Raw genomic sequence first — 23,911 nt, forward strand, 5'->3', positions numbered from 1 at the left:
ACACTGGTCCCGTTATCAGCCACTCCAGGCACCGTCTCAGCTCCGGGAGTTTGAAACATCGTCCAAGTGTCGAAGCGAAATAAAAGAGTCGATTCTTTTCAACGGGGGAACTTTACTGCAATTTATCCGCGGGATTTGTGAGATGTTTTTGTCGCCGAAGTGTTGGATTTTCCTCGTTTTCCTGGCAGGTGAGTGAAGATGAAGAGAGAAAACGGAGGGTGGAACAGGTTGTTGTTAAAGTAACGGTACTAAACTACAGTTAAACCTGCTCTACTTCAGTGACCAAGCCTGTTGTATAGTTACGAGCTGAACAACTATAGTTCGATTTAAACTTCAAATTAATAACTTTATACTTCATTTAATGCTCTTGTAAGAGACTTGAGACACATTTAAACACAGTAAAGTGTGTAAAACGCTTTGTCTGTGCTAGCTGTACCGCTGCTGCTGCACTTAATCATGTGTGAAAGATCAAACCTGAAGCTTTGACGTGTGTAGATTAACAGATTAATTAATAATGCCTTATATATACTTTTAAAAATGGATAAACAACACAGGGAATACCAGTTAAATACCAGTGGAAAAGGATATCCACAACCAATTTTACATATGATAAATTCGAATTTAAAGGTTTATTTTAAACAGATTTCTTAATAACTGAAGGAAATGTTTTTGTAAGTCATTATAGCAAATATGTGGTGGACCAGTGCTACATCTGACTATAAAGTAATTAGTTAGTGTAACTTGATCATCCATGCACTCACTCATCCATCCATCCATGTACAGTCTTTTTTTTAAAATTTGAAAAAAAACTTGATAAGACACCATTAAGTCACTACAACTTTATTTTTTCAACCATAACTTTACACGACAGACTATAATATTTCATGTGTTTTTCTGTAAAAAATAATATCTAAGTTAAGCAATGTAGTTAAATATTATCAGAAGGAAGGAAAAAAAGAAAATTGTCATCATATAGCAGCCATGACCTATATTTTTTGACGTTGTCCATATTATTCGACTTCCAATAGTAATTCATGCAATAATATCTGTAATACCTGGGAAAATTATAACAAAGAAGTGGATTGAGTGTGATATTTATTTATTTAATATTGGACACTGCAAATACATATATAATGTATGTGCTATTGAAAAAGTCTTACCTCAGGCAAGGATACAAGGATAAGAAACTTTAAATATAACAAATTAATCAAGTTAAAAAGGCAATTTTATTGCACATTATTTTACAATTATACCAGTGATAATCTGGATCAAAGTAGTTGTCATTATGTACAACTGTAATCAAGTCAAATTATGTAAATGTAATAAATACAAGATGGCATAATTATGCTGCAGATACAGTAGTTTATTTGATAATTTATTGATTACCGAATAAATCCCCAGCGTTTTTGATAATCGATTAACCGGTTTTCGAGTTTTTTTATTAGTAATTTTAATGAGTTTTCACATTTTTTGGGGAATATTTTGTGTTTTCTTTGCTCCATAAAACAAAGAAATCATTTATTTTTCAACATTTTTTGACATTTTATGGGCCAATCAACTCATTATTAGCTACAGCTAGAGCAGGAGAGCTCACATGAGAACTAGTATAAGTAAATCCGCTTAATGTTTATCAACGTACGGGCTTTTTATCCAGCGTGCTGAATGTCTTCTTCTCTGTTTTTGGTGTTTGTAGCAGCATTACAGCGCCACATACTGGCCCGACATATGTACTGAACCGTTTAGTGTCGTTTGGGGTACACATAACCGATGCTGTTCTGTGTTTGTGACCAAAAACATTTGTTTCTCTGTCCAGTATCACAACAGTCACCGGCTTCTTGCTCTCATTTTCTCCTCTGGAGGCGGTTTCCTCTGAAAAATAATAAAGCCCAGTTTGCCCTGCAGTGCCCCAGGAATCCCAGGAAAACCTTTTTTGTTGTTATTCCACTTGCTAGGAGTCAGATTTATGTCCTCCCTGTGGAATTTGTCTTTTACTGAGCTTGATTCATCTTGGTCTCAAATGACCCTTGTTATTTTTCTCTCTCTCCAAAAAAACCCCACCATCCCATTGTCCTCAAATGACACAAAATATAATTCAAGTATACACACCTATATAAGGCCTTAATGCACTGATTAAAAAGTAGGTGTGATAGTATTAGACAGGCTTTAATCAACAAAATGTATATTTTTTTAAACGTATGCCGGTAAAATCATACTTAAAGAAAAGAGTTTTAAACAAAATATCTGTTTTTGAAATGACTGCTGTGTAAACCGACCTAACACTGAGAAAGATTGTAGTTTTTGGGTGTTTTTAAATTAGGAAATAGCTACAGAGCGTTATAATTAGGGATGCGTGATATTGGACCGATATGTGATATGCCAATATATGGGGAGTACTCAGGCCGATAATTGATATTGATACAGATATCGTACATCCCTTATTACAAACAGAAATAAAACAAAATTCTGTGAACTGGCCTGGACTGGATTAAATGAAGTCCGCCCCCCCACCTGACTTTAACCTTCTCCCCGGTCACTGATTCAGTCAAACCTCCCTCCCACTGCTCACACACATGCAGCAACAGAACACGCAGATGTTTTGGGGTGTGTGTGTGTGTGCATGTGTTGGCGGGAGGGTGTGTTTTCTTCACATGGTCGTCTCTCCAGCATGTGTTGATGTTAAACTGTGGAGTTGTGGAGCTCCTGGTCGTCATGTGACCCACACTCCTACAGCTTCAGGAGCTCCAACAAGCTGAGGTTTCAGAGCTTCTGCTCACAGTCACGTCATTACAGAGCAAAAGAAACTTGTTTACCTCCTCAAGCTTCCTTTAATTTCTATTACAAATGAAATAAAATGAGGGGAGTGTGTGTTTTGTCAGCTATTTTAAAGGAGCATGTGTCAGACTTGGACTTGACTGAGCATCTGAATTACTGTGTTGTGTTGCTGTCTGCTGTAGAACACCTTAATCCCCCCCCTCATTACACATCCCCAGTTATTACTGTAACCTGTTTTGGCTGCTGCCGTAGATCTGTCACTGTGGACACCTGTGGTGACCAAATCAACTCAACTACGCCCAGTCAACACCAAACTGACAAACTGACTGATCCTTTGGCTTCTGCTGGAGTTCCTCTTTTTCTTTTTGTTTTTGAGCAGATTAGTGGGTGTTTACGTGGGAGATAATGAGTTTCGGAAACAGTACAGTGTGTCACAGTCGATGTAGCATTATCTCATCTGATGAGAGGTCTCTTGGGAGGATCCTTGAAGGTCCAATTTGTAACATTTAGGGTGGTGTATTGGCAGATTCAAAATAAAAAAATTGGTTGGATTTCGTAGACTTAGAACAGGGGTGTCAAACTCAAATGACCTGGGGGCCAATGAGCATCTAGTCTGGTCAAGAGGGGGCCGGTCTACAGAAAAACATAACTTAGTGGGTGGGAAATGTACGATATTCATTATAATGTTTGACAGAATTGCAAAGTAAAAGTGCTTGTTTTGTCATAAAATGATGTATACTTCACAATAAAAACACATTTATGATGCACAAAAACAGAGAAATTTGGTAAATAATGACGAGGATAACTGTAATTAAAACACCTTAATTTAATGTTGAGTGTAATACATTTAATAAAGCAATAATTACAACCAAATGTCTTATTACTATTATAATAATAACATTGCTAGCAAACACATATAGTCTTATATTCTGTCTATATTCCATCACCTCAGTGGCAGATGTGCCTCAGCACAGTGGTGGGCGGGCCGCATGTAATCGATTGAAGGGCCACATGTGGCCCCTGGGCTGCCAGTTTGACACCCCTGACTTAGAATAATGGCCCTTTCTGTGCATTTGGCCCTGTGATGGATTGGCAACCCTAATGTGGAGGATAAAGCGGTAGAAGATGAAAATCTGTACCAACCTCACAATAATCAGACATTGTCATCGTAATCGCAGTCAAATATCCCAATATCGAGTTAGACTTGTCACAACCCGGCTCAAGGCTGTGACAAATAACAGCTTTGGTTCAAATAGGAAGTACATTTATTTTTAGAAACAAACAGGGAGTAAGGCAGAAATCCTGGCACCAGGAAATCTACTGCACAGAACTCTAAACGTGGAACAAACCTTTACTAGCACCTTGCAAATTTCAGAATTAGTACTTGGATTAATGCGATCAGTAGCACTGAAGAACTTTACAGTGTTGTAGTGTCTGTTATCTTTGGTGGTGAGCGACCAAACCAGTGGTCCATGCTTCCTCTGAGCCTCCTTATAGTCCAATAAACACAAAGAATGTAGTACTTATCCGGACTTAGCTCATCTCATCTTGTCTTTCACACTTTACTGATTCTTCATCGTTATCTCTCCCTCCTCCTCCTCCTCCACAGGTGTCCTTCCTCCCTGTTGCTTGGGCGTTAATGTGTTTGTGAGAGATGAGAGGAGGTACTCTGTGCTGTTCCAGTCGGTGGTGCTGCCGTGTCAGTACACCAGCGTGTCCACCCAGACCCCCGTGGTGCAGTGGGTCTACAAGTCGTACTGCCGGGATCGCACGCGGGATTCCTTCAGTCACTATGACAACCTGGGTGGAGGCCTGGGAGGAGGAGGCCTGACAGGTGCAACGGGAGGAGCCGGTGGAGGGTATGAGACGGGAATGATGGGGAACTACTTGGACTGCTCCGACAACAGCCGGACAGTCCGAACTGTGGCCTCCATCGCCGGTTCTTCAATGACACTGTCAGAGTACTACAAGAACAGAGACATCTCCATCATCAACAGTAAGACTTTTTTTTTTTTTTTTTGCATCTTTTGCTCTGTTTTTCTGATGCCCATGCTGAAAGGCTTTTATTTAAAAAAAAGTAGACAAATATAAACAATAGAATTTCTGTAGGAAACACCTGTGATTTAGAGGCAGCGCAGGTTGTCTTTCCACTAGATCAGGTTCAATCCCTGACTCTGCTTATCTAGATGCTGATGGACATAGTCTTCCTGTTTCCTTCTGAAGCCCACCAAGAAATAACTATATATTGAATAGACACTGGGGGGCCACTCCACTGGTTGCAAAAACAATTGTTTTTATCTGATGACTTCATGGTATTAATTGCTACTTACTGAGGTCTGAACTTGAACTTCAATTTGCAAAATTGTTTAGTGCATAAAATGAAAAAGCAACTTCTCTTTTTGAACTGCTCCATACTTATCGTCTTGCCTCTTTCTCTGGCAATCCTTGAAAAGTTTTGTGAAAGCCATCAATCAGGGTATTGGCCCACACTTCCAGCAGATTCCACCTTAAATGCCCCAAAACAGAGAGAGTCTTTGCACATGTAGAGGAGGTATGCGACATGGGGCATAACTGCACGTTACTGAGCTTTCAGAACAATCCAGTTCTATAATTCAAAGATTAAATAAAATAAATGTACATCATCAACAGTAATTTTCCTGTAGGGTCATGGATGTTTGTGTCGCAGAAGAGGACACAAGTTATAGAGCCAGATGGAGGCAGGTAATCTGCTGTCCCTAAAAGGACAGCAGATTTCGGATTCATATCGATCTTCGTTTTAAAAGGATCTGATATCGATTCATAAAATTCTTACATTGATCTTTTAATAGATGCTCTTTCCTGTAACCTCTATACAAATCCCATCATGACCTTTGACTTTTAGTAACCAAGCTAAATTTGTTTGAAAATGTAAATATCTCAAAGTGAATTAATAACAAATGGAATCCAATCGGGAAATCCGTAGCGATACCCGGCAACAACACATCCCACAGTGTTAAAATTGATATAGGTTATGGTTTGTTATAAGGTTTGTTAGGCTGTTCAAATGAAGGGAAGTCAATGCAGTGTCCTGAGAAGAGTAGCTGCCCAAACCTCTGCATGCATGTGTGTGTGCGCACTGGACAGAGTAGTGGCCTTGTTGGAGGCCTCAGATTTATGGAGCTCTAACTCTAGCTGAAGAATCGACCTTCTCTTCACCAGCCAGGAACCGATACAAAAGAAAGGGTTTTCATGCTGTCTTCTCATTCATCTTGACCTCTCACTCCCTCCCTTCTGATGTCTTTCAAAGTCCCACTTTTATTTTTCCTCTCCACATCTCTCCTGATCCCACCATCGACACACTCATTTCTCTCATTGTGTCCACCTCCTCTTATGAACCACGTCAGTGTCGTGATGTTGGAAATAGAAAAGAGGAGGAAGTAAAAAAAACAAAAAACTCTGAACATATTGCCTGTAGAGACATTCAGTCATCCCTACCCATGTAATCCTATTCAGGCTCACAGGGAGGCTGCTGGAGTCTGCCCCAGCATGGAATGGGCATGAGGCCTTATTCTGTTTATCACATGACAGACAAAAAACTTGCCTGGACCAATATGGCGGTGACCTTAATGTGGAGTCTATGTATATATTGCTCTGCTTATGGCTGTGTAAATGTTAATCTTAAATCAAAATTTACTCAAAATCAAATCAGTTGTATTTGTATTGACCAAATTTACAAATCACAGTTCGCCTCAGTGGGTTTTTACAATCTGTTCCTGGGTAGAGGCATCACTTTCTGGAAGGGGAGAGTGGTCTCTGTGGTGGGTCTCTCCTCCCACTTCCTTGGCTAACAGGAAAAGGGAAGTGAATTATACAACCCACTTCCTGTCTGCCATATTTATACGTCTGTCCCAGTTCACAATGGAGGCAGCAGCCTGGTATTGTCTTGCGTGTTCAGCTCGTGGACCAAATGACATCTGAATAGTTTTTACGACTTAAAAGCTTCCATGAAGGATAAAGCACGAATGGAGTGTGACTTTCCGCATCATCCTCAGTGATCACAAATACACTGAAAGCTGGTTGTGTTTAGTTGTTGTGTTGTGTCAATGTTGTCTTGTGGTTTTCTGTTTTATTTTGAAATTTCACTCACACACATTTCAGGTAACTTGCCCCTTCCCCTTGTGATTTTCCCGCCATTTTCGATCGTCTTTCCCCGCCCTGATTGTTTCCACCTGTTACCCATTACCTTGTATATATATGATCTGCTTCTCCATTCGTCTGTTGCCAGTCCATCTTGTCTTGTGTAACGCATGTGCCATTGTCTTGTCAAGATTTCTCTTTTTTGTTTGTTAGTTTTTCCCTCATAAGAGTGGTTTTGTTTGTTAGCTTTAGCCCTGGTAAAAGATTTCAAAGTTTATTTTTTACTTCTTCTCCGGAGTCGTGCAATTGGGTCCAAGTCCTTGTTCAGTTGTTGAATTGATCAGTATATCATAATTGCCATGTTTAGGTGTTGCAAATAGACACTTACAGACAACCAGGCAGCTCTAGCTATCACTATACTGTACATCACACTAGTGTCCACTGTGGCAGTGGAAATACGATTCACTCTACCACAGAGCTAGTGTTACCTGTGACTATAATTCCACTGTAAATACACTTGTTTTGTTAAATTAATCACAGCCCTCACAGTCTTTTAGCGACAATCTTGCTAACTCACTGTGTTTCAAGTATAGTGACATAAGGCCTCCTACCTAGCATAGCAGTTAGCTTAGCAGCAACGGCTACTCCCTCTCAAGAGGCTATTGCGATAATATTAAGCTACTTTAATTTATCACAGTGAAGATTCCTTTACAGTGACCGCCCACTGTCCATTCATTATTGGATTGAAATTTTTTTTAACAATGTTCTAAATCAAGTAGAAGCCCATTTTCCATTAGACTTCTTTCAAATGAAACCAGAAGACTACATCCACTTTTTACAGTATATAAGGTCTATGGTTCACAGAGGGAATATATGTCTTTCTTCATGGTTTACACATTATTTATCAGCAGCTGTAAAGAGTGATGTGTGGAAAAACAAACAAACGTGTTTCTCATTTTAAATTGCTGTCTTTTTCTCTGATGCAGAGGCGGACCTGCGGATAGGAGAGGTGCAGTGGGGAGACAGTGGAGTTTACATCTGCAAAGTGGTGATATCGGATGATCTCGAGGGTCAGAATGAAGCCTCTGTGGAGCTGCTGGTTCTTGGTAAGGTGCTACTACTTTCCCAAAGTGTCTAATTGCAAATGATTTTAGAGCATAGGAGCTAGGTCAGACTCAAAACCCGGTAAGTTTAAATTGTATATTAACTGGAACAACGTGCAACTGAGTCGTTGATCCTTGTGGTGTCCCATCACTGTTTGGGCTGTGTATTGGCAATGAGGCAATACCATACATATCCCGATACAGGGGTGACAAGGTGGTATATTGCGATATTAATCCCTGTTAGGATCAGTGATTGATAGATTACATGCTATAGTCACACTTTCACTTTTCCCACCACATGCATAATTATTGCATTTTAGGGTGCATTCACACCTTATACTAGGGGTGGGAATCACAATACGATACATGATACATGGTCCACGATATCAATAATATCATGATACAACGATTCCGTGATAATCAATATATTGCAAGACAATCATGTAGCGATATGTCACAATATCTGTCTTCCTCTAACTCTAACTTCCAGGTAACCCAAGTTTCCCTCATTCATTTACTTTAGGGCGCCTTAATTTAGCAATTAAAATATTGATATTTGTCCTGTCATATCGATTATCATGTTACACGTGGAAGACAACAATATATCACCAATTTTTTGACCCACCCCTATCAGTCACACACCGGTATCCTCCCCATGCAAAATCTTGAAGTCTTGAGATTTGTGAATTGACTGGTGCCATGACATCTTTGCAAACAGAAGCACTCATTTGTCGCCTACAACCAGGCTCCTGTTAAACGATACCAGCTGTCACTCACACTGGTGTCCAATCATATGTGCCATCATTTTCCTGTCAATGTAAACATGTGGTGCTATTGAAGAAGAGCTGAAAATATGATTCCCTGATGAGAATTAGACTAATTTTTCCAAAGACCTTCGTTCAAATGGACTTCTTTTTGCAAAGTCGCCCCCTGGTTGGTAACTGCCACTTACACCCTTACTTCCTTGGTTTCACTTTTCACAATGTCCATTTTTATATACAGTCTATGGTTCACACATCAGGGTCATAAACACTCCAGGGTCTAAACAAGGCTGGTGTGTGAACGCATCCTTCACTTGCGTAACAAGACCTTCATGAACTGAACTATTCATCACCAGTAGAACAATACATGCTCATTAATGAGCTGATTTATACTGAGCAGTGGCACAGTCTGGTCTGTGACAACAGCACTCATACTGTGGGTTTGAATATAAAAAAAGAGCAATGAGAATATTTACTGCTACATACTACAACATACATTTATGTGTGTGTACACGTGAACCATGTTGTAAAAGTGTTTGCGTTACAGTGATAGTGTACTTTTCTGTGTCCAGTGACCACAAATATTACCATGACAACGGCTCAGAGACTGTGTGGCTCTTGGTGCACTAATTCTCTCTGAGGCTGAACTTTTGTTTGGCCGGCCCTCAAAGACTTATGTCTGTGCACGCAAACACACACACACACACACACCAGCAAATATGCACACAGCTACTGAACAGTAATCTTTTACAGTAAGCACAGACTTGAGTGCATTCTGAATCCTGCTGAAGGTCAGATGTGGCCTCAGTGTGATAGTCTGTTACAGATAATGACAGGATATGATAATGCTACCGGCAATGCAGCCTCAATCCCCCTGCATTAGTCGCCACTCACTGCGTTTAATATGGTATGAGTGACACTAAATCCACCTTAGTTTTAGCTAATATAGCACGTGAGGCACTTGTCGTGTTTCCATAACAACAGCAGGGGCCGCGGCGAAAGGATTGCGGGGCCCCTTTGTCTTCTCAGCAAATGGCTTCACAGAAAAGAAGAGAGGGGAGATTTAGTGATGTGGGGGAAGGACAGCAGTACATAGTGATACAAAAGATAGACTGAGGATGACACCATGTGACTGAGACTGATGTGAGAACTCAAATCATTGTTTTGTATTCGAAGGGAAAGTTTACAGTTTTATAGAAAGTTGGAAAAAAGATTTTATTATGAAATCAATTGGTTTTATAGCGGATTTGCTGACACCCACTATCAACAGGTCTTTGATGACACCTACATTGACCAATATACCTCCTAATTCAGTCACAGATTTTTAGTACTGTATGACTGAATTCACAAGAAAATAGATGAATTATCAATCATTTCATTGTATTGTAAAATTAACTGGACATAAGAGTGTAACCCATCCAATATTTTACAATTATGCATATATTCTGTAATTTAATCTATGTTAGACAACATTTGTTTTATACTTAAAATAAAAATAAGCATTTCCTTTAGTGATTTTTGTCACATTAGCTCTTTTGGAGGCAACTATAATGAGACATAAAAGTGTGTGTGTTATCTCATCTCTCAAGGTTCCTTTTATGGTACAAACACTGACCTTCTCAGGACCAGTAGTCCTCATGGAGACCCAAACCTGGACCTAATGAGACAGAACCTTATTCCTGAAGAAGTGCTAATATTTGAATTGTGGCTAGTTTAAGGTTAGGGTTAGGTATTAACCGGTTATTGTTAAGGTTAGGCATAATGCTTTGGGTAGGCTGTCCAAATTAATGGATTCAATGCAGAGTCCTAAGAAAAACAGCTGCACAAAAGTACACTTCCTCACTGGCCTGCAGGCAAATTCATGAGGGAGTGGGAGCATCACAAGTGGGCTGCATTTGGTGGTTTTAGCAGGAAGGAGACAGAAGAGAGAATCAACAGACATAAATGTTGAATACATGTGAGGATACAGTTGCTTCTCAGTGTATTTACTAGGTTTCCTTTGTTTTTATATCCAGCAAAAGAACATTTTTAGCCTTCCAGAGAAAGATACTAAAGTGAGGTATGTGCAGTCAGGCCGAGTTGGTCCAGCCTGCTCTCTGTTTCTCTGTTCTTCTTTAATGCTTATGACTCCTTCCCTCCTCTCACAATCACAATCATCACACTATCAAGAAAATAAAACACCAGTATCCCTTTTCTCTTTTCACACAACCTCAGCTCAAGAAGGCACGCATAGAAATGCGCCCAAATAAAACACACCTGTGCACATTTTTGCACCAGCCTGCGATACACTGCCACTCACCCATCAGTCATCGTAATCATTCGGTCAGACATCTGCTGACCTTGTGTGGAGACATTTTTACAGTGTTCTTAAAAGAAAAACTGAAAAGAGAGACACAACACGAGCAAGATTCATAGGTGTGGATGTTTTTTCAAGTCTAATGTTGGATAGTTTTGATTTGTGATAGGTGGTGTTAGAAGGCAGGAAGAGCTTTTGAAGGTCCAGTGTGTAAGAATTAGTGACATTAGTGACATGTAATGTGAGACTGCAAACTGTAACAAATGGAGGATTCATCCACTCACCCCCTTCTTTTCCCAAGCTTGTCAGGGAAGTACTAAGTTTGTAGTCGGAGCTTGGTATTTCCCCTGAACTCGGATTTCCAACTTGGAAACTCTGAGTAACCTCACCAACCCTGACATGGGAGTCCGAGATGAATGCCACCTACAAACACTGCTACTTTTACAGTTAATAGCACATCTATTGCATTTGCTTGACAGTAAATCAGTCGTGCACCTATTACCGTTAAACTTTTAACCACAGACATGTTTGTGTGCCCAAAATACCATGTAGAGTGTTGTTATTGACTGGTGTTAACAATGGCTAACAATGTCTAAACTTAAGTTTGCATCTTAACTGGAATGTGGTGAACTCGGGGGTGAGCAACGTCCCAGTTCCAACTTCTGAGATTGATGTAAATGGATCGCAGCATTAGCGAACCAGAAATACTGTTGTTGTTCTTCTTCATTCCATCTGTTTTTCTGCGACTAAGTCATAGTGTGATATTACAGACAACAGTCTAGTTGGCATGCTATCATCTGAAGCTTCTGTTTCAGTGTTGACCTTCATTAGCTACAACTGTTTATAATCATTTATAATAATCTGCCATGAGAGGTCTGCTAGCTGTTTATTTACCATAATATATAGGTTTTTGGTTCAAAATAAAACCGATATAAGAGACATATAATGTTTGTGAAGGAACGTATTAGTGTGTTTTTGACAATTAGAAACTAGATGATCTTAAATGGATAGCTCATCCAGAAGAACATCTGGCTCTTCGGTGGCCAGATGATAAAAAAAAAAAACAAAACGCTAATATCTGCACTTTCTAAGGACAGTTCCCATCTGTGGGTTTTGCAGCTCTGCATTAACATTACTCACAGCTTCTGCCTGTTTGTCGTGCTATTTTCACGGGAGTGATTCATGCTGCAATCTTGTCTTTCTTTATCAGACTGATTGCGTTGCAGCATTTCACATCCAAAATCACACAATCAATCTGCTTATGAGTCGCTCTGAAGACCAGAATGTCCTCCGGTGCATGCTGCTATTGGTCTGCAAGTCTTTCTAGTTATCTGGTTTTTTTTTATTCTCTCTATTTGTTTTTTTTCCTCTTCCTTGTCTCCTTGTGCATGCGGTCACTTTCTATGACACTGGTGGTCACACTATGACCACCAGTGCTCTGTTTTCTTTGAATCAAATGTCCTCTCCTCTTTTCTTCTCTCCTCTCCTCTGCCCTGTCTCTCTGCAGGTGTCTCAGGTGTGCCTGAAGATCTGCTTCCAGGCTTTGATTTGAAGATTATGCCAGGTAGGGGCATAGTAACGTGTTCCCTCCTCCTCACCTGGTTCCTCATATGCATGCTAACTGTACTAACTGCTCTGAGAATGGGTGCAGGAACCATTTAGAAAGATGGTGGTGGTCCAGGGTGTTTCACAAGGCCTTATTTAGACCTGCTATTAACATTTGTCATTCACCCAATGCTTCTGCAGATCTGAGTAGGCTTGAAGACACTCCATCCTCAGGATAGATCAGACTAGAGATTATCTGACACACAGCAGTATTGCAGTGTACTGTTGTTTACACTAATCAACCATACATTGATTTGTTTGCAGCCACCACCATTTGTCCAATAGTTGTATTTGTCATGTTACAGCGGCGTAAGTAGTGCTCACTACCGGCCAGGTGTCCACTGGTGAGCAGATCTCTCTGGACAGATGATACCAGGGACTCTGAACGGGACCTAAGACTATTTTTTTTTTGGAAGAAAGAAAACATTAACTGTCTTTTCACCACGTTTAATGGTTTCCTTACTTATAGCTCTAATACTGACTAACCTATTCTTCTCTCACATTAATATAACCTGCTGTTAGTCAAGAGCTGTTTTTAACTCTGTAGTCTGATCAGTCATCAGATTAGGAGACGGCCACTGCTCCCACTAAACCAAGCTATGCTGGAAAACAGCTATTATGGTCATTAGAGTTATTTATGGCTACGGTCAACATTGTCATCAAGATCATTTAGACAAAGATGCAGTGGTTAAGAGGGAGGGGTTTTTGTTCATGCCGCATCAAATTCCTGAAATCCTTTTTTTTAAATGATCACATTTGTTGGAAATGATGAATGAAAGGATGGACTGAGTATGAGTCACTCAGCCAGAATGGTTAGTGCGAGCTTATCTCTACTGTTTGTGTTACATTAGCACATGCTATTGTCGTGCACATAACCTCCCACACGGCTCTGAAATGTGTGTGTGTGTGTGTATACTTGTATTTATTACCTCTTTAGGACCTTTTCTGGCATAAACACTGACCATTGAGAAACCTGATCTTAATGAGGCAGAACTGAGGGATGAATGGTGGTTAGGTTAAGGTTGGGGTTAGGCATTAAGATGGTTATGGTTAAGGTTAGCGATAAGACTTTTTTTTAGGTTGTCCAAATGAATGTAGATCAATGCAATGTCCTAAAAATCCTAGCTGTGTGAACCTGGGGATGTGTGTTGCAGATGAGATTACGTTACAATCTCATCCATTATAATAGACAAATCTTTAGTATTTTACAGTGCAGGATAAACGGTCCATTTCCTGTGGCAAAAACAGATTTCCTCTGTGTGTGTGTGTGTGTGTGTTTTTAGTGTGTGTGGGTGTGCAATGCTTTCCTCGGTTTTACATTGTTAAAGATTTCCTTATCTGCCTTCCCTTTCCTTTGCCCTGCCCCTAAAGACAAGTACATGTCATGTATCTGATGTACTTGCATCACATACTTCAACCTTTAATACAGTTATATTTGTTATTTTCTTGGTGAATTTTTTTATTTGTTCTGTTTTTTTACATACTCAGCAAAAATAAAGACGCACTCTCAATAAGGGCCTCCACATTTTCAACAACCCAGCCCTCTCCTCTTTTGCCAATATTTCATATTAATATCTGCCAAAACATTTATTTTTCAATGTTTCCCAACACCCATATTCTACAGAAACCACATCACATTAAGGAGAAAAGGGTCAGTGGGCCTCCCACTACATTCAGGGTAATGTACAATCAGGGAAGATGTTCAAATATTTCTTTCAGTACTTCCAGTGTGCTCATTAAATTCCCTTTATACTAATTAAACTAGCCTGCTTTGCTAAGATGGCCTCACTATCATTCTATGTCAGGGGTTTCAAACTCAAATGATGTGGGGGCCAATGAGCATCTAGTCTGGTCAAGAGTGGGTGGGTCCTCTCAATATTCCATCATTAATGTCGAAATAATGATATTTAGGGTGACATTTCACAAAAAAAAAGTAGAAGTGCTTGTTTTGAAATGGAATGATGTATACTTAACAATAAAAACGTGTTAATATCTGCAAGTGAACAGTAAACAACTATATACTGTATATGTGTATATATATATATATATATACATACACACACATATACAGTATATATATATATACAGTATATATATATATATATGTTATGTATATATATGTGTGTATATATATATATATATACACATACATAAACATGATATTATTATTATGGCGGGCAGCATACAATTGATTAGGGGGCTGGAAGTTTGAAACCATTGTTCTGTTATTATTCCCCAGTTTAAAACACAAATTAAGATTTAAATAATATACAGTATACAATTCATGCATGGGCTTGAAAACTACATTATTGTAAAAAAACAACAACAACAATACAATAATATTATTGTATGTACAGTTGCATACACTGTATAGAGGGAAATGTCTATTCCTGAAAATGGAAGAATTTTGATCAATTTTAAGCGCCATGGTTTGTTTTGTGGTCTTGGGCAGCATTAGCAGCTAAATATGTGAAAACAAATATGGAAATAACCTCATAAAGCCTGATTAATTCCTTCAAATCTCTGGAAAAACGGTGTCATTTATGTTTAAAGACCTGCTGTTGTAGAGTTAGCAAGAATTTAGCTTGTCAGACCTAGCCTGTTCCTCAACTGGAGGCTACATTAGCCACTACTAGCATAGTTGCCCTGTGGTTGATAAAGGCACCAGGGTATGTTTTGACTGTTCTAAAGTAGTTTTTTGTTAATTTGTTATTTGTATGTAAGTATGACTACAGTTATTTAGTCTGTCAGTTTTTATGTGTTGGTATTTATGTGCATGAATCTCTGTGTCCTTCCAGAGTGGGTGTTTGTGACAGCAGTGGTGCTGGGCAGTGTGTTATTCCTGCTGTTGTTGGGGGTTTGTTGGTGTCAGTGCTGTCCTCACTCCTGCTGCTGCTACGTCAGTTGCTGGTGCTGCCCAGACACGTGCTGCTGCCCCAGACACTGTGAGTATTAACAAACACGCACACGGCACTGTCATTTAGAGGTATGTTTTCCTGAAAGGTCTTAATGGAGATTTTGTCACTTTTTCAGTGTATGAGGCAGGTAAGGGTATTAAGACAGGCACCACCACCCCCCAGACACCTGCCTACCCTCCATACTTTGTCTCTGGTGTCCCAACTATGGTGCCCATCGCTCCCCCCTCCCTGGTGGACAAGATGTCCTCTGTCCCCCCCTCAGATGGCAGCATACTAACAGCAGGTAAGATTTTGATCATTTGTAGTGAGAGATCCTTTTCAACTGACGATATAAACTACTGAAAGACCCTGTTCAGACCTGGTGATGACATTTGTCCTGAGTGATACGATTACAAGTGGACAATGCATCCTCTCTGATATTATGATCTACATTTGGAGGTAGTTTCTCTCTGTACCTGTCACCTGGGCTAATAAACAGACACATGCAAACACCTTTATAACAGACACATCTGTGCAGCCAGACTCATTAAAACATATTTTTCCTCTGGCAAATAGTAGTTAGTAGATAGATAGACATCTATCATTACATGACATTACATTACATGTCATTTAGCAGACGCTTTTATCCAAAGCGACTTACAATAAGTGCATTTAAACATTTGGGTACAAATAAGAGCTAGAAGTAAGTAAGAGCTTCAAGTGAGCCAAGTTCACAGCACAAGAAAGTCAGATAGGATCGCAAGTGGTCACAGGAGATATACATGCGATGCTCATGAAGACTCATACTAAACACTCTCCCCTTTTGAGTGGATCTCTCTGGATCAATGTTGATGCCAGGTCTGAACGGGCCAAAGACTAAATTAAAAAGAAACCAGACAATATACAAACAGAGTAGTCCGCACTGAACACATGTACAGAGGTTTCTTTATGCTGACGGGTCAAGTGTGTATCTCCAGTCCCGATGCATGCTGTAGGTGTTCCCTACCGTGTGCCATCATCTCAGGATCAGAACTCCCTCAGGGTGCTACAGTATGTAGAGAAACAACTGGCTCACTTCAACCCTGCGAGGTCGTCCAACCACCAGTGTAAGCGTCATACAACTCATCCTGGCTTCATCCTCTTGAAAGTCTGCCAGGATTTGTCAATGGAAAGAGACTGCATGCTCCATTGTTTTTCTTTCTTCTGCTGATGGTTTCTCTTTGGCTGTTTATTCTCTTGAGCTTGTCTTTGCATGCCTCTCTCTACACAAGCTTCTTGCATTTTGAATGTCTTGTAGTAGCAGTAGCTGGTGTGCATGGCTTGTTACTTACTTCAAGGAATAGTTTTAACAGTTCTTATTCCAAAATTGTAATATCTTGCAGACCTTTCTTCATTTGAAGTGTCTTCCATTTCATTAAAGATGCGTATTTCTCTCTTCAATGTTTCTTCATTGGTGAATCCCCTGACCTGTTCAGCTTGCAGTCTGTCAGAGCTGAGCTCCCTCCATGACGGGGAACCTGGCTTTCGTCAAACATACCGAAACATCCAGCTGAAAGCTCTGCCCACCATCCCCGACCATAACCCTCAGCCTGAGCCGCAGCGCTACCGCGAGAACCGCAGCCCGGAGCCACAACATTATCATAACAAGGTCCCGTCACCCCAGCATCATCGTGATGAGCACAGCTCAGAGCCCCGGCGGTGCCAGGAAGAACCTCCCGACTCTCCTCTGCGACGGTACAGCAACGATCCTCCGTCCTCTTCGCAGTCTCGCAGGCTTGGCCGTGATCAACAGAAACAGAACCTCATCAAGGAGGACAACCACAACAGGTACAGACATGTCTGAATGCAAAGACTCCTATAGGGTGGGTCATTCTTTCTGTAGTTTGAGTCAGCATGGTTAGAGCATGCTGTCTGTGCATGCGGTTTACATAACACACCCAGAGAAAACACACATTACACCCTGTTTTCTCTTGTCCTCGCACTCTTTTGCAGGTGGAACCCTCGTTCGGAACATCTGCAAAGAAAAACGTACCGTACTGCAGGACGCTCCGGCTCTCTGGAAGAGCTAGAGGAGTTTGCTAGCTGTTACAAGCAGAGAGGAGGCAGAGGGGCAGGGAAGGAGGAGGAAGACCATGGAGACTATGAGAGGGAGTTTCTTGAGTACAGTCGATATCCTTCCTACCGCAATGGTCCATCACAGCATTACTACAATGATGAAAATGGGCTTGATGACAACGGGGACCATGAAGATCATCCCAGACAGAGCAAGAAAAATGAACGTAACATAAGCCCACTTTCTTCACCGCAAAAGAGGAAGGGCATAAGGGATAGTGACCATCCTGCTCCACCTCCTCTCAGAGTCCATCCGCCATCAACTTCCTCTCAAGAGAAAGACTATGACGGCACGTTCCTGAACAGCCTGCTGGACCGTAAGTCTAAGTTGCGTGGAGTTGGCCAGGGGAAGGGTGGCTCCCGGGGTGAGGAAGATTCAGACACACCCTCAAAGAGCAGCTCCAAAAAGAGCAGCGGGGAATCTAGTCGGCACTGCAGCCGCTCACCCAGTAATAGGCCTGAGGTGGATTCACTGTCTCCATACCCAGACACAGCGAGAAGCAGAACTGACCGGCCAACTCCGCGGCCGCTCCCCGCAAACCTGTGCCTCTCTCAGCCTCATGCTTTCTCCCAAACCAATGGCAGAGAGGAACCCAGAGACAAGTCCGTCAAAGTGGTATGTTGCATTCAAGCCTGTTTTGTGGTAATGCTAACTCAAGTAAATGAAACGCAGTGTTTGTTAGGTACCTACAGAGTTATTTAAGACCAAAAGATCATTTCTGGAAGCCCAAAAACCTTTGTTTCAACAAGGAACCAGGGAATAAATGTATTCCCAGCAGCAGGGACAGAACTCTCTGATGATTTGGGAACATCTGGGGGTAATGAAAATATGGATGAGGCAATATTTCTTGGCTGGTTTCTTGAGAACCAGTAGATAGACGTAAACAAGAGTCTGAACACAGAAGCTGCTGCTTTCGTTATACTGTCTCAAGATTTTACTCACTTATACTTATTAATATTGACCTTATGAAAAGTAAGACAGTATCCAAGTCCAAACTGCTGCTTTAAGCTGATGCTAATTTTACTGACACATGTTCTAAATCAGAAGATCTATAGTCAACGTGTAGGCTGCACAGTTTTCATGAACCCTGGCCTGCACTGTGAGTGTTATCATGTGAACAGGATTATGGAGGGAGCTCTAGCTGGATGTTTTTTTTATTATTTTGTATTTCAAACCTGTTTATAAAAAATGTGTATCACATCATAGTCTTTCACCAGTGTAGGCCTCCAGTAAGTGCTCTTGTTGTACTTTTGACAGGTCAGGTTCAGAGTCTACCACAATGAGAACTAGGTAGAATACTCCCTTCAATATCCAACTACTCTCTATAACAATCATAACTGGGTGTCTCCTCCCTGATGGACCTGGGTCGAAATGTATTCAACATCAGTAGCAATTGTACAAATATCGTCAGCATTCTGTCCTCTAGCAGAAATCTGCAAATTATAATAATAATGTTGTTTTTTTTTCAAATTAAATTAAATTAAATTAAATTAAATTAAATTAAATTAAATTAAATTAAATTGAAAAAGTTGAAAGTTGCAGTTTGTCCCAGGTTCGACTGTCCTATAATAATGTCCTTTGGCTAATATCCACAGCCCATAACATGGTTTGCTGGCGGTGTTTTACGGAAGTTGGCGGCCATAATGTTGCACTACTGCCCCCTGCTGGACATTTATGTCAACAATAACAATAACTGTATGCCATATGCACAAATATTAGGATATCAGTGATTAAACCTATTAAGAATGTACTAATTCATTAACCAACAACATATAATGTCTGAATGTCATTTCTCTGGAGCTCACATACTGTGTAGTTACGATTTATACCAGCAGAGGGTGCACTTCAACTAACGTAATTAGCAGAAAAAGAAGTCAAATGTGGAATCTAGCAACATCTTCCTCCAGTATTGTTGCGAATATGCCCAGATTCATTTCACTTTTCAAAATAAAGTGACAACATAACTGAATACATACAATATTTTAATCATTTCTTTGTGAAATGGAGCAAAGAAAGCAGAAAATAGTCACATTTAAAAAGCTGAAAAAACAGAAAGCTTGTTTGAATTATTATATCAAAGAATCTCTGAAATCTCTGAATAATTGATTATCAAAATAGTTGATCATTAATAATCTTAATGATCTGAGAGACTTGGCATACTACTCAACTCCAAGTATGATAAACGAAGGCCAGCGTGCGTAAACATTCTTGTTTTAACTCGCTGCTGTTGTCTTGATCGTTGACCCTTCTCTATCCTCGACAGAACACTCTTCTCAGCCGAGATTCCCTCATTGTCTGATCAACTTAAAGCTGCACAGAGACTGAAATCCCGGAGCAGACAGAGCGCTACTGCCGCGACGCACAACACAATTGACCCTGGGCGTGGAACGCTGACTCAGTCCTGATGATGTGACGGAATGGACAACAGATAACACGACTCTGAGTCTCCGGGGCTTTCTGCCTGATGAAGTCATCGCTGCTCAGTTTCTGTCACTGGCTGCCTCACGCACGTCTCAGCTGGACTAACAGTGGGTGAACTCGTTGGTGGGTGTGTGACTCTGCTTGACTTTGTTTTGTCTCTCCGTAAGACGCTCTGAAGCGGAGGGACGGACTCTACGCCTGTAGCACAATGAATGCATTCAGAAAGCATATATCACTACACCGTTATTGTAAAGGACAGACTATAGTTGTCATTCAGCCAATTCACACACTGAAGAGAACTAATTCAGACTTCATTAAAATCATTAAATATTAAGTGAAGCGATAACCAGTATTACCAAATGTTGATATGATATTGATATTGACTACACACCATTTCCAACTGGAAACTGAAGTTCATAAAGCGTTCCGCACAAAATTCCACGGACAAAACTGTCATTTTTCGCTTGTAAATCCCCAGACGTTTTTAATCTACTCTTCCCTCCAAACACAGATTTACTCTGTGGACTTTGGTGCAGGAGATTGACGGATTTGCAGGCTTCAGTTTCCAGCCAGATAAGAAACTCTCTTAACTAAGATATCTTCAACATAAGCAGTCATAGATTTGATTGAAGACGTGTTTTCACTGAGATGAGTCCTCAGTTTTGCTCATTTGTCAGCACTTCATACAACCATGCAACAAAGGAACCTGAATTATCCTTTTAAAAGGTACAGTATGCACGTTTTGGAAACCTTTTCTAATATTCTAAAATATTAGAAAAGAGGAAAAACTCTCATTCATCATATACCTTAAGTATAAACCCTTTAGTATAGTTTAAAGCAACGTTAGAGCGTAAACAAAGTTCTAAAGAAGCCAAAAAAAAAGATGTGTACCCAAACTGTAGCAGTCACAAAATGATAAACTGTAATTGAATCAGTTTGAAAAATCATGATATTATGTGGGATTAATGCCAAATACAGAGAGCTGCATGGACAAAATCATCAACTAATGGATTCATTCTGCTAATATCATCTTTATACTGTATCTGTTACTTAATCCTTCGCTCATGAAGTCATATGTTATTGGAACCGTTCATTTTCTTGTATTAAATGTATTAGTATTTGCACAACATGACTCTAAGGGAACTGAAACTAAACCGTGACGACATTTTGTACAATTTTTTTTTTTATTCTATAAGATATTAAACCAATCTCTGTATTTATGTGTGAGGTGTGATATGATCCTTGTAATGTGGAAATGATTGTGTTTGTCTCAAACACTCCAGTGTGACTGTGTACATAAGATGATGAAGTGTCTTTGATTTGATTTCTGTCTTTCAGCCTTTTCTTATCGCTGCTGAGTCAACACTTAAGTGTAATCAAGAGGCCACACACACACACACACACACACCTACTGTATTCCATGGTTTATTTGCACAAAATACTACCAGTACAGTGCCGGCAAAAGCCTTTATGGGGACCTAAGCAGAATTTAATTTGAGGGGCCCTTTCACCACCTACCAGGAGCCTGTGTTTGACTATTATTGATACATATGTAACACTATAAAGTGCATTAATCATAGTCGTGTTAATTATTCTTAACCAGTGGGCAGTAAAATCACAAAAGTGGCCTAGAATTAGAATTCTTTAACACCTAAGCCTCAAGATTTCAATATCTGGCAGTTATTTACAATTTGTTTAGTGTATTAACCATTTACAATGAAGAAAAACAAAAGGTTTTATGTTAAATTTGGAATTTGAACAGTATAAAACATATTTAAAGTAACATTTGTTTGAGTTTTTGTCATGTAATTACGGTTAAGGTTAACCGGTGTTAAAGGTTTCAAGGGAAGGCTTTGCATTCACTGTCAAACTTGGAGCAGTTGCACTAAATGTGCACTTTTTCAACAACAAAATAAAAGCAATTACCTTAAAATAAACACAATTTAGAAATCTAGATATATCTAATAGATATTTAGATTCCTTTAATATGTTAAAGTGATTTCTCTACAGATTAATGGGTGATCAGAAATCACTTTAAAATCAAAATCCTTTGGTTTTCATAGCCTTAAAATAAGCCTCTTTTTTTAAAAAAAAAGGGGTCATTCTTTATCAAAGTCCACTGGAACTTTAATTTGTCATTAGTCCTCCCCCTACTGTTCTAATTCTAATATAATTGTTTAGATTTGTGGTTCTGATGAGTGTGTGTGTGAGGGTGAGATATGACTCTTTACTTGTGTAAAGGACACACTGTGTAATGGAGGATGACTCACGTCTTTGTTCATTGTTGCAACCACAGAGTCTCTGTCTTCACCACACAGCTTTGTTTAAAACATATCAGTCCTGTCAGCGCAGCCACAGAAATCTGCCATGTTTCAACATCCACATAAAGACGTGTGTGTGTGTGTGTGTGTGTGTGTGTCACAGCGCTGGCGTCTCTTTATTATTAACGTGGGCAGAATGCAGTGTGACGAATATAACACAAACATGAAGACCGACAGCATTTAATGTCACGTCTTCTCTGCAAATAAACTCACCAAAATACAAACCCCTGGTATTGTTTGAGCTTATTTAATACTGGTTCATGGACCTGTCTTTACTGTGCCACTTTATTGGGTACACCTGTTCTGCTGAAGTTCAAACCGAGCATGAATGGACATGGTTTCTGGTACCAGAGGAGCAGGTCTGAATATTAAGAAACTTTTTTTTAGACGATCTTACTGCACAACCATCTCTAGGGTTTACAGAGAAAGGCCCAGAAAAGAGAAAATATAAATGATAGATAGGTGACACATGGGATATAGATACAGTAAGATCATCTCTGAACTGAAAACACATATTTTAGGAAATCTGACATTACAAAAAGCATAATAATGCAAAAAAAACTTTCACATATACCAGGATACCAGCAATAATCAAAAAATATATTGAAAATAATTATTTTTTTGTGTTTTTTAGATCATAAAATGAAGGTGCAAACCTGGCAATTTAAGGGTTAAAAAAAAAAATATTAATAATAATATTTATTTATATGTATGGAAAGGACAGCTGTTGGTATAAAACCTAAAAAAAATTTTTTTTTAAATACAAATGTATACTATTTGTATAGCTGTGTACTTTTAAGAGCACTATTTGGTGCTCTAGGTGTGTTAACGCAACTTTTTTGAAGGCACATCCAAGGGTTTCTGGGTGTCCGCTGTACCTAATAAAGTGGCAAGTGAATGCATTGACTCACACAGTCCCCCCTTGTTTACATAACAAATACTTCTGTGTGTGATTTATTAAAGGGTTGCTTGTAATAATTATGAGGCAATAATTTAAGTTTGTCAATGAAATGAAATTTTTAAACAAGCCCCCCCCCCCAGGACAAATGGTGTATTCCAACACCACAAGAGGAGTTCATATACATACTTGTATATATATATACTGTGTTTTTATGATGGGAGGAATCAGTGAAGACAGTGGCTGCTCACAGCAGGAGAGAGTATGTGAGGAATGTTGTTGAGCAACTCCCTCCGTGGTTTTTTACCCAGACATCAGCCGGGAAATATGACATAATCCAGCAGTTTTCAGTACTTTGTGTTGTTTTTTTCCTGATCCTTGTCCTGGCTTGACATACATAGGAAGACCGGTACTTTACGGTATTTAACCCTTAGAACACGGAGCATTTCGGCTGCTTTTTTCCAATACTATAATTTTCAGCAACTATATAAACACACCTGAGCAAAAAGTACTCAAAAAGTTTAAAATCGGATTGAATTTGTGAAATTTGGAAATAATTTATTTTGTGACTTCTGCACAATTATCGCAGCTTTATATCACTACCAAAA

At 39.7% G+C, this 23,911-nt stretch overlaps 1 protein-coding gene across 3 annotated transcripts; it reads left to right on the forward strand.

Moving 5' to 3' along the window:
• Window positions 1-20: 20 nt before the first annotated feature.
• On the forward strand, window positions 21-22,629 carry LOC131459183 (immunoglobulin-like domain-containing receptor 2). 3 transcript variants are annotated; one of them, XM_058628671.1, is made up of 10 exons: window positions 21-188; window positions 4,382-4,768; window positions 7,875-7,994; window positions 12,556-12,612; window positions 15,452-15,598; window positions 15,687-15,854; window positions 16,528-16,656; window positions 17,026-17,377; window positions 17,543-18,278; window positions 19,927-22,629. In XM_058628671.1, the coding sequence occupies exons 1-10, from the start codon at window positions 143-145 to the stop codon at window positions 19,960-19,962; spliced, it is 2,178 nt and encodes a 725-aa protein (XP_058484654.1). In that variant the 5' UTR covers window positions 21-142; the 3' UTR covers window positions 19,963-22,629. The 3 variants fall into 3 exon arrangements, with proteins under 3 accessions (XP_058484654.1, XP_058484656.1, XP_058484655.1); XM_058628673.1 differs by lacking the exon at window positions 16,528-16,656; XM_058628672.1 differs by lacking the exon at window positions 12,556-12,612.
• Window positions 22,630-23,911: the final 1,282 nt, after the last annotated feature.

Source organism: Solea solea, chromosome 5 (genome assembly GCF_958295425.1).
Source record: "Solea solea chromosome 5, fSolSol10.1, whole genome shotgun sequence".
NCBI lineage: Eukaryota > Metazoa > Chordata > Actinopteri > Pleuronectiformes > Soleidae > Solea > Solea solea.